Here is an 11,832-nt window from a genome sequence, read left to right on the forward strand (position 1 = left end):
TCAGACTTCGCTCTTCATAGATTTCATTTGTCGGTTCTCCTCACAGTTCATGGGGCTCATCGGCAGCTTTACACTTTCAAAGTCTGAGGGCATGTCAAAGAAAACCTCATCGTCAAAACAGTCCTCGTCAGAGGGTGAAGCCATGAACGACATATTCAAGACCAATCCAGTGAGCAGCCCGCCGATCGCCGATGCAGCAATGGTGGTGAAGACGGCTGCCACCTGGTAGAGAGCTTGTTCCTGTGCAGTGCGGCCCAGACCCGGCTTCAGTCCAGGAATCAGCTTCTGCAGCTCCAGCAGCTTTGGATCTCCCTCAGGGGGAGCTCGATGGGAAAAGGTCTGATACATGCTGGGCCCGTAGGTTTCCTCGGTGGCTAGCAGGATGGCACAGATCCCTGCTGTGGAAGATATGAGTCCAGAGAGCCCGTGGAGATTGTGAATACCACACTGGTCTTGGATCCGCATGCGTTGGGCCAAAAAGGGGGTCAGGTACTTGTAACCGAAGAAACAGGCTGTACAGCCCATCACGCCCAGGGCGTAGGCGGCTACAGGGGAAATCATCATGTCTACAGAAGCCCCAACTGCCACACCACCTGCTAGAGTCACATTTTGAATATCAGCCATGGTGAGCTTCCCTCGCTTATTAAAAGTTGCAGAGAGTGCAAAGGCGGTAATAGTAGATGAGCTTAGACCTATAAAAGTGTGCAGAATTGCTCTGTGTTGATCGTCACCTTTAAATGTGAGAGCAGAGTTGAATGAAGGCCAGAACACCCAGAGAAAAAGGGTTCCCATTACAGACAGGATGTCAGAATGATAACTGGTGATCTCTTTAGCATGTCCCTCATTCAGCCTCGGCCTGTACAGCGCAAATGTCACCCCTAGACCAAAGTAGCAGGCAAACAGGTGAATCAGAATAGTGCCGCCTGCGTCGTTGATCCTAATGTATTTCAGCACGGCCCACTCAGTCACAGAGAACACAGGGATCTCCAGCAGAGCCATGACCAGCAGCTGCACAGGGCTGGTCTTCCCCAGCACAGCTCCAAAAGAGATGAGAACCACAGCACAGGCAAACTCTGCATTCAGCAGGTTGATCACACCCAGGTAGATTTTACCTTCATGATAAAACTGGAAGAAACCTTGCACCAGGATGGCCCACTGGATGGCGAATGTAGCTGTGAGAAAGTTGAAGACCATCCCACTGAAGCCGTAGAAGCGGAAGAAGGCCAGCAGGCAGCCAAAGCCGATGAAGATCATCACCTGCACATCAGCAAAGTACGGGTAGTCGCGATACAGGGAGTTCTCCATGGGGTTGGTCTCATTGTTCTGCAGCTTAGCATTGGCATTGTCATCATAAGTGACAAACACAGCATAAAGAGCTATGATTACCACCTCCAACACCAACACCAACACAGGAAGCTGCACCCTCAAACCTTTTGATGCAGTCATGTTGATGCACGGCTTCAGTCCACACTGCTCTGTCCTCTGCGTCCAATTTATACCTCCTTTTTATCAGATAAGAACAGCTAACAGCATTTGGCAAAGACCATGAGCCCATACAGGACATTATTATACAACAATGAATCAGTGCAATATGTACTTTACTCCCTCAGATTCTTCAGAGATTCTTCTCTGAGATCTCTGAGAATAGCTTTAAAGCTCAAAAAAAGGAAAAAGCTGATAGAAAAATTAGACAACAAAAGCAATATGAATTCTTTTTTTTCAATATTTGCAAATATAAACATTTTAAACAATTCTACACAAAACTGTTCACAAAACATTCAGCTGGGTTATAAACACATTATAATCATGATCATGCTTACAACTGCTTTACTGAAAACTGATGAATATCATGCAGGGAACAGGTGAGTAAATTCATGTGTTTCATATTTCTTACACTCCAGTAGGTGGCGGTACTGCACACTTTGAGGCTAGTTTACAGCTGGCAAAGGAATTAACAAAGAAGTAGAAGAGGCCTCCCATGATACATTGCACTGCCAACGTAGGCAAACAGGAACATGGCCACCGGTGTTTAACATCAGCAGTCTTGAAAATACTCTTTTGTCTGCCCGACGTTGTCTGTGACAGCCCAACATTTGCTGTGCCTCCGCGACAGAAGAAACCCCTTCGTGGAGTTCATTAAACGGAGCCTGCAGACTCTGAAAACAGCGCCTTCGTTGTGCGTCAATCACAGACAGGTAACGGCTAAGTCGGCTAACGCTGCCACACTCAAAAGCTAATGCAGCAGTGTCAGTTATCACGTCAATACATACAAATATTGATATATATATATATGTATATATATATATATTTATCTCAGTTCCATTTAGAGATCAGCTTGTAATCATTTTCTGAAGCAAGACATAGCAAAATTGTCGAATGTTTCAGGCCTGCAGTGCTTTCTGTACACGTAAACGGATGAGTGAAAGCGTTGACACGACTGCAACTGTGTCAGAGCCGATTGTTTTAACATCAATGATTTAATTTTAATTAAACACAAAGCAATCGTGATCCTTGTACATTTACTCCTGTTGAGGATTATAGCTGTCTGCATTTAGATGTTGTTTAGTAAAGATAATCTTAAACAAAATGTTTATATACAATTGCACAATTCTCAATAGTCTCCACAGACATATTTGCTAACCGGTCCAGCTGCATAGCTTTGAGAAGAGTGCTCCTTTAAGTAAACAACAACACTTACCAGAGAGAATTGCACTGCTATACAAAATCAGGATTCATACTGTATCATCGACTGTTTAAGTGTATCTCAGCATCTGCTGAGTAGGAACACACAAGTCACATGAAGTATTTTTTTGTCTTGTAATAGTAGAAGGACTTTATGAAGCAACTTTTAAATAAGGACTATAATAAAGCAGCTACAAAATAAAATCAATGTTTACTCTTGAAATATTTTTTTCTTTTTTCCCTGCTCTGGGCACTGTAAACAAAAGCTGTATTTAGCAACAGCTCAAAACTGCTGGATCTTTTTATGAGGGAAGATATTTTTCCCACAAGTCCAGCTGTTCTTATAGTACATTTTTGACTGTAAAAACATCACACCCGCTCATGAAAAACATTGAGTAAATTTACAGAATGCTTTTCATGAGCGGGTGTGATGTTTTTACACACGATTACTTGTGTGTCAAGTAATGCTTTGGTATGTAATGCAGTTGTTGGCCACAGATATAGAGTGGTAACATAAAACAAGGCTGAATAATTTGGTACTTAATCCCAGGGATTATTATTAGGATGTAGTCTAGTTGCTTTCAACAATAGCTCCTATACACTTCTGTTTCAGTGTGGGTCATCATGGCGAGTCCAAGAACAAGAAGAGTTTTGAAGGAAGTGAGAACCGAAGATGAGAATAACGTAAGAATCCTTACAGCAGCTTATTCCTGTTGTTTAATTTAATGTCTCAGTTTAAGTAATGTCACTTCAATAGAACCTAATGGAATAATTTAAACAGAAGGTAGCAGGTGTCTGAGATGCTCGTGTCATATTCATACTATCCTAATCCTTAATGAATGTTTTATAAGTCTGTATTATTTAGATGACACACTAGTTGTTACTGTAGATCAACCTAAGTTTAAAAAAAAAATAGACAATTAGGGTTTGCATTTGGTCTGTGTAGAAATATTTAGTCCTAGGAATCTGGATTATTTGGAGTTTGTGTTCAGTAGTTGCAAACACTAGTGTCTTAAAGTAAAACGGTCTGTTTACAGCTTGAGATAAAATGCATAGTCACTATGAGTTTTTAAATAGTGATAATAACTGCCAGCTAACATAGGCTCTTGTTTTCAGCTGTGTTTTGAGTGTGGAGCTTTTAACCCTCAGTGGGTTAGTGTGACGTATGGCATTTGGATTTGTCTTGAGTGCTCTGGGAAACACAGAGGCCTGGGAGTACATCTCAGGTAAGAACACTGGACTTAACATATGAGATGCTTTTTTTGATTGCATTATGTTTATTGATGATTGTTTAATTCGCCAAACTATAAAGCTCTTAACCTCTAGATGACATCTGGCAATGCATGATTGAATATGTCCCATATATGAACAGCCTACCCTAACAGTCGGCATATTTTGGTCATTCATTACCAATAACCTAGTACAGCTTGACAATGTTGAATTCATCTGTTCTGCTCTGTCTGCAGTTTTGTCCGCTCAGTCACGATGGACAAATGGAAAGATATTGAGCTTGAGAAAATGAAAGCGGGAGGAAACGGTAAATTCCGCATGTTTCTTGAACTCCAAGACGACTATGACCCCAACTGGACTCTACAGGAAAAATACAACAGCAGAGCTGCTGCTCTCTTCAGGGACAAGGTTAGCTGTGCACACTGAAAATATGCTCAATTCTGTTGCAGCATGAAGGCCACATCTTAAAAGATTGCATAATTTTGAACTGAATTCTTCATGGATCCTTACAAGGAGGTTATCAGTAAATATAACGGTGTTCTTTTCAAAACTGTGACAGGTTGCAACTTTAGCAGAGGGGAAGGAGTGGTCCATGGAGACGTCCTCTGCCAGAAACTGGACATCACCTCAACCTAAGACCAGCCTTTCATCCTCTCATCGGTAGGAATAAAGAATTTCTTTTTTTGAAAATTCCAAATACTGAACAGCCACCAGAGCACTGATTTAATATTTATTTAACTTATTTCTTTAGATCTGCAGGGCCTGGACAGAACTCGGCAAAATCCAACGACAAAGCCTTTGAAGACTGGTTAAGTGACGATATTAACTCCTATCAGAGGTAATTTTCAAATTTTAGTTTGAGTTCAAGCTTTTTCTGTTGTAAAAGTGGACTGGTTTTAAATAATGTCTAATACTCCTTCAGTGGAGGCGGTTACAGTGGTAATCAGGAAAACCGCTATGTTGGCTTTGGCAACACGGTGACCCCAGAGAAAAAAGAGGATGACTTCCTGAACAACGCTATGTCCTCTTTCTATTCAGTAGGTTTTTCTTCTTTCCTTTGGCTAATCGGTACATTTTGTTGTAGAGGGCCTCGCTTTAACTATGTATTGTTTTGGCAGGGTTGGAGCAATTTCACTGTTGGAGCAAGCAAATTTGCATCTATTGCCAAAGATAGTGTGAGTACATTATATACTGTACAGCATATGTTTTTGCAATTTTAAAAAAAAAAGGCCCTCTAAAGATGCACTTTTTCCTTTTATACAGACAAGTAAACTGGCAAACCAAGCAACATTAAAGGTAAGTAGTCACAGGTTCATTTAGTAATTGTTTTCTCTGTCAGGGATAGATTTGACACAAGTTTCCTCTGTTTTCTTCCATCAGTTGTACAGAGTAGTTAGGATTAACATTGTATGCTACTGTATGCCGTTTTGCTTGATCTCTTTAATATACAGGCTGTAATAACTGTGTTACTACTTTAATATCTTTTTGCCCTCTCTGGATGTAGTTAAGGGGCTATAAAGCTCCCCCAGAACCGGTAAAGCTGTTTATAGGTGCATGGTGCTTTTTTCACGTCATGTTTTTTGATAATTTATAATTTTTTTAACTTTTATTTATTTCATTTTTATTAGTTAAACATTTTGCAACATATTGGTGATCATCCTCTTTATATGCATTTGCCCACTAACACATGGCATTGTGTCTGACTTGGTATCTTTTTTTGAGTTATGGATAACCTTCAACAGACCACTTGTAGCTGTATTGAGAGATCAGATATATTATGGGATAGGAATGCTACTTTTTCCAACCCCTAATATAAATACTGTTCACTCACAGCCATTGATAATGGGTTATTCATCAATGCATGTTTTGTCGTTAATGGCTAACAGTGCTATAGAGGGAAATGGTTTGAAGATTCTTTCAAACTCTGTTTAATTTAAATATTATGGATTATAAATGCTCCTTTATAAGGCTGCTAGTATTTGATAAGAAGATAAGTATTTACTTGCAAGCGTTTTGAACCATCATGCCCTCTAGTGCCTGTTCAGTGTCATGGTGAATGGGAATGAACATTCTCAGAACAAGCAGCTCAGTGTCTTGCAGTACCATGAATGTTAAACTGTGTTTCATTTAAGTGAACTCTCCTCTCTGACTTCCAACTAGGCCACTGAGTTAGGACAAACATTAAATGAGAATGTTATCAAACCTACCCAGGAAAAGGTAACATTGATGTTTGAAGTTGTCGATTTGGTGGTGGGCTGGAGTGCTTTAGGCAAAAGAACAGCTTCAGATGTGAATGTGCTATTTTCTCTGCTTTCTGTCTGTGCTAGTCTATCTGCTTCATGCCAGCTTACATTAAACGCCAAAGCTTGTGGTTTCAAAGATAAGTAAAGATCAGACTTCTGCTTCTCTCAGTCGGTGACTCAGGCATGAGATTTGCAGAAGCATGCAGCTGTGAACTGTTCATTTGAGAACATGTCTAAGTCAATGTGAAGTCTGCGCTGTTGCTGGATATAGATTAAAGGACATTTAAAAATTTTTAGGAGCCAAACTCTTTGTGCACATATCATGTGTCATTTCAGGGTATCATTTCATTTATATATTCTAAACATGTTTTTGTTACATCAGCCATTTTCCATCGTACAAAAATTGCTTCACCGCTACTTCATAAGCCCCGTTACTGATAAGGAAACATTTTTCCTATTCATCTGTCTTATTTTGCCAGAAGGCTAAGCTAATCTCCACTAATCATGACAGAAAACTTTCTCATTGAGGTTTAAAACCTGACAGACAGCTAGGGGGTTCTCATTTGATTTGAGCACATGTGCTTATTGTTTTTCCCAAATTGGTGTGTTTTGAGTTTTTACATCTGCTCTGTGTGAATAATTTGCCACCACCCCTGCAGTAATGGTGAGTGGTCAGCTTTCACTCTGTCAAAGGAGCAGCCCCTGGTTGTGTTCTCTAATAAGTTCTGTGTAGCTATAAGAACTTTTCTTCTTAAATCTTAACAAGACGATCTTGTTCTCCGCGTTTAGTGGAGTTTTCTTCTCTCTGAAAACACAGAGACTTAAGAGACATCAAACCAAATGCTTTTGTCTTCTAATGTACAGTTGGCATTGCTGATTTAAGGTAACTGCTGAATGTGCTTTTTTTTTACTTGTCTGTCTTTTTCCCTTTTTAATGATCACTGCTGTATGACAAAGAATTGATTCATCTCCTCACAATCAAAACTTTGCTACATGTTCAATGTTAAAACATATTTCAGCAGAGATATTTGTCTTTATTAGTTTTTAATAATAATGTGGCTTACCCAGGTGAAAGATGGCAAATTGCTAGATGAAATGGCAGTCAGCATCACGGGGCTGGCAAGCAAGGTAGGATGGGCAGAGCTCTGCCACACTGTGCAGATGCAAAACCAGTCTCTGGGGTGAGAAACTGCAGCCCTGATCCAAACCTTGTAACTCAGGCCTCCTACGCCACCAGTAGAATGTAAAAACAGTAGAGGAGGCTCCCCCTTCTAACACTGGAACCCTCTGTGGAGACTGGTTTTGCACTGTTGATGACTGTTTGAAAAATGCTAATAATCTGTAATCTCTCCTTTTTTTGCTGCCATTTTTGTGGTGGTGAGTACCACTATAGTGAACTCTGGTGCTATAAAAGTGTCAGATAGCATATTTCTTTAATCATTGTTACTGTCTGTATTATATGTTATACAGTTTTTTTATCTGGCTGTTAATTTTTTTAAAATATATTTTTACTGGCATGTAAGTCATAAGTTATTCTTTCTACGACTAATTTAAAATTTTGCCTTTAAATTTAGTTTTCTGTGTTATCCATCCATCTGTTTTCATGCCATAGTGACCTGCAAAAAAATCGAATTTGTTCCCTCTGCACCTTAGGTTCAGGGAGCTGGTGCAAAATTGAATAGTCTATTCTCTGGAAAAGAAGATGGGTAATAAAAACAACCTACCCTGACATACAAATCCTTCAGCATTATACAATTTACTGACAGGCAGTTCTGTGTCTAGGTCTGTTGGAGAGAGCTACCAGAACATGGATGCTACTGAGGGATATCAGGGCAGTTCTAGCCAGGGTATATCAAAGAACTTCTGGGAAACCTTTGGCAGCAACACTTCTTTAAAGGCCACGCAATCTCCCAGCAGTGATAGCTGGACCATCGCGGATAATTCTGCAAAGAAGAGCTCTGACAGCTGGGACAATTGGGGCTCTGAAGCAGCATCCAACAACAAACACAGCACAGAGGAGAGCTGGGAGGCTTGGGACAACAACTGGGAGAACGCGGATAGTAAGACGAAGAAGAGTCCAACAAAACCTGCTGAGGACGCCTGGGGTAATGCCGACTGGTAGTGACCTCACTACCATGTGCATCTTCTGACCTTTTTTCCTATTCTGGCCTTTTCCCTCTGTCTCTCTCTCTCTCTGATCAGCTCACTGGCACTTTCAGGAAGGGAGTTGCATCAACGTAGGTCTTGTTAATGCATTGAAACTATATTTATTATACACCCAACAAACACTGAATGAAACCCAGGGATAATTTGAGTTTATTATAAAACAAATATCCAAAGAAAAGTAAAATAAACTGCAGTCCTGTATTTTACTGTAAATGTCATTTATCAAAAACAATCAAAACAAATCTGTGTAGATAAGATCATAACTTAACTGTATGTGCTCCCCACAGCTAATACTCGTAAAGGTGAATGAGCCAGTGTTCCCACTGAATCATCAGTTTAAAGATACTGGATTTAATTCTCCACATTAAAATGATGCATGAGATCTGATGCTGTAAATAAAAACGATTGTAAATACAGTATGATTGACTAAACATCAATCACATTATTTTCTATTCGGTAAGATACTTCCCATAAACCTGTTGCAAAGTAGTCAAAGGATTTAAATACATGCATACAATTACAATAACCTTCCTTACATGCACAAAATATTCCAGTGTCTGTCGTCCCTTTGAAGCAGACTGTATTTTTTATTTTAAGTCTAAGTGTCAACAGGAAAGAGGTTGTGTGACAAAGTAGTAAAACCAAGAGTGACAGTATTTCCAATGCACTATATTTCCAAAGAGTGCATCTAAAACATCATGGATAACATTGACCAATCTTGTATGTTACATTTTCCAGGTTGAAAATGTGAGCAGTGTAATTTCCTGAGTGTTATATATTGTCATTCAGAATAACGGTGAAATATTTTGTGCATGTAAACACTCGGGTACTTTATCAGGACGCAACAACTCAGATGTTCATTCATTAATAAATAATAATTATCAAAAATTACCAAAACGCTAAAACGTTGAGTTGCTTCAGGGACATAGTATGTGGTACCAACCTATATTTTTGTCAAATTTGATATGTATGATACCTTTGAAAAATCACTTCCTCTGTTCATTCATTGTGGTGATTTTCTCAGTAACATCTGGTTGCAGTTTATTTCAGTTTTTTCATGCAGCAGTTTATTTCCTTCAGTAGATCTAAATGTTGGGAGTGTAAAAATGTTACTGTAATATACCTGGAATACCTGCCAATTCTGAGGGAGGGCAGGGGGGATACATTACTATATTTTCCTCTGTAATGTTATTGTTATTATATCTTTTCTGATACAGATGCTGGTTGAACAGATGTGAAATCATAGTTCACACAGTCAGCACAGACTCTCTTCCTTTGTAAAGTGGTTTAAACCAGGCTTAGGTTAGGCCTGGTTTTACTTATGTGGATTATATTATGAACAAAATAAATAGTTTTATTCTTATTATTGCAGTTTTATTTTCAAGACTGAATAATTTCTAAAGATTAAATATGGAGTTTATTGTGGATAATTTCACATAGACGTTCCTCTTTGCTGGATGTTGTGTATGCGAGTGTAAAGGTTTTAATAACTGGACACAGGAAGGGACTGTATAGACTGGATTGTTGTCAGCTGATATTCTAACTGCCAACCTGTTAGCCTGTAACTCGTGACCTCAGCTGATCTGATATGTCATTGTATATTTCATCGTGTATGAAGCCACTCTCTGTGAACTGTGTCGAGTGTTATCACACCCTGGCCATTGTGTACTGTGAGGATTTGGTGTCACAGATCTCTTCACTCTTGTATTAACATCTGAATAGCGGGGTCATATTAATGAGGCTCGTTATACGCTGGCTGGTGAATTAGTCATAGTTCTCACACGCTTGTTATAGATAAATTCAATCAACTTAGAGCAGCCATCATTCATTTTAAATGGCAGCTGTGTTCAGCATTCATCATGAGTGCACATGCAAATGGCTATAACAAGTGGTGATCAGTGTGATATTAGGTATTCATATGAAATTACAGTAAGCAGTCTGGGTTTACATGTAGCCCAGTTTTACGTGGCCTTTCGTGCCCTGTAATCCCGTTTGTTTTATTGCCTACTAACTGAGCATTTGTGGTCTTCATAAATGATGCAACCGACTCATATTAAACTATGATTTGGATTTATGTGCGCTTGTTTAATAAGTCTATATAATGATCAGAAGACATGCTGGATTTGCATCTGATTGTGTGAGCTCTGGTGAATGCATCATTAGCCAGTGATTACTTTGCTGCTTGCAGAGCAATGGGTTGTCTATTATTTGGGTGTTTGTGCTGAGCTTATTAAAGTAATATGTTGCTATCCCAGGTATTGACAAGTGAAGAATAAATTCCATCTCTGTTATCCTACCTCTTAAAAGTCTTTAGTTTACTGCCTGTTTATCAATCCTGCATTTTAATGACTCATTTTGTCTTTGTGTAACAAGTGTGTAACAACAAAGTGGCGTTCAGTGACAATGCAGTGCTTAAAAAAAACACCCTCCTGGAACCTCTGCAGTCATGTTAATGTACGGTCCTGTTAAAAGCCTTAAACAGTGTCTGCTTTCTGTTTGCTCTGTGTCTGTCTGATACAGCCAGATGTACATGTCAGTAAATTGTCACATTTGTCACCAGCTTGAATTTTATTAGTAACACTTGACTTTATTCCAGGTATTTCTTTTTGTTTTATGATGGCATCACATACTGTAAAACCCATAATTTCCTAGAGATAAAATGAGGGCTTTGTGATATCTCACCTTTCAAAAAAGCTTCTAGTACTAAAATATTCCAGCTTTTCTTTTGCCGAGTGTCTTGTTGGGGTTACTGCTAGAAAAACTGTGGAAAATGTCATTGAATGAAATTAATCTGTTTTTTTCCCTTCACATGATTTGACTCTGAACTTTCCAGAGCAGCAGTTCAGCTCAGTTTCTGTGCCTGTACAACATGTGGGCTCGGGTTATGATGTCTGTGTTTGTTGATGAAGCTAATTATGTCAGAAGTACTATTTTTGATGTCATGCATGAGGTGTAGTGTGGAGTTAAATGCATTCATGTGTAACCTCGGTGAACTTCAGTGCAGTCGTTTGCTTGCCCCCTCAAGTTTTCACCAGCAGCGGTGCCAGCGTCTTCTTTCGTTGTTGAGTTTTTTTTCCCTGTGTACACATGGTTTCTGTGGAAAAAAATAAAAATAAAAAAATGATATTGTATCGTGCAGAATCAACATTTTGTGGATTTTTTTTATTATATTTAATATAACATCCTTTTATGTTTAGGCTTTAGTTTATAATTGTATTCAGGGAAAATATGAATTAAATAATAAACTATCAAGTGGATAGTTGATATAAGGGATAGTGGATAGTTGATATAATATAATATATTATATATATAATATATATATATAATATAATATATTATATATATAATATATATATATAATATAATATATTATATATATAATATATATATATAATATAATATATTATATATATAATATATATATTTTTGATATATATATTATAATATAATTATAATTCCTAATTAATCAATTAGGAACCAAATAATCGATCTTGACCGTGCGCCGCTGTAC

The 11,832-nt window shown here is 38.6% G+C and overlaps 1 protein-coding gene and 1 pseudogene across 2 annotated transcripts; one reads left to right on the forward strand and one right to left on the reverse strand.

Moving 5' to 3' along the window:
- LOC114435492 (ammonium transporter Rh type B pseudogene) lies at nucleotides 1-1,446 on the reverse strand (annotated as a pseudogene).
- Nucleotides 1,447-1,976: 530 nt separating this feature from the next.
- arfgap1 (ADP-ribosylation factor GTPase activating protein 1) lies at nucleotides 1,977-10,743 on the forward strand. 2 transcript variants are annotated; one of them, XM_028405986.1, is made up of 13 exons: nucleotides 1,977-2,195; nucleotides 3,296-3,366; nucleotides 3,799-3,908; nucleotides 4,149-4,320; nucleotides 4,472-4,572; nucleotides 4,664-4,750; nucleotides 4,835-4,949; nucleotides 5,031-5,087; nucleotides 5,176-5,208; nucleotides 6,073-6,129; nucleotides 7,224-7,283; nucleotides 7,809-7,861; nucleotides 7,938-10,743. In XM_028405986.1, the coding sequence occupies exons 2-13, from the start codon at nucleotides 3,307-3,309 to the stop codon at nucleotides 8,275-8,277; spliced, it is 1,245 nt and encodes a 414-aa protein (XP_028261787.1). In that variant the 5' UTR covers nucleotides 1,977-2,195; nucleotides 3,296-3,306; the 3' UTR covers nucleotides 8,278-10,743. The 2 variants fall into 2 exon arrangements, with proteins under 2 accessions (XP_028261787.1, XP_028261788.1); XM_028405987.1 differs by lacking the exon at nucleotides 6,073-6,129.
- The last annotated feature ends 1,089 nt before the right edge of the window (nucleotides 10,744-11,832 follow it).

This window comes from Parambassis ranga, chromosome 5 (assembly GCF_900634625.1).
Source record: "Parambassis ranga chromosome 5, fParRan2.1, whole genome shotgun sequence".
NCBI lineage: Eukaryota > Metazoa > Chordata > Actinopteri > Ambassidae > Parambassis > Parambassis ranga.

Bases quoted from the DNA above. Each gene is read 5' to 3' on its own strand.
- arfgap1 (XM_028405986.1), top strand. From the start codon at position 3,307: ATGGCGAGTCCAAGAACAAGAAGAGTTTTGAAGGAAGTGAGAACCGAA. The intron at 4,751-4,834 runs GTAATTTTCAAA...ATACTCCTTCAG, and splicing joins GATATTAACTCCTATCAGAG to TGGAGGCGGTTACAGTGGTA. The intron at 6,130-7,223 runs GTAACATTGATG...TGGCTTACCCAG, and splicing joins TCAAACCTACCCAGGAAAAG to GTGAAAGATGGCAAATTGCT.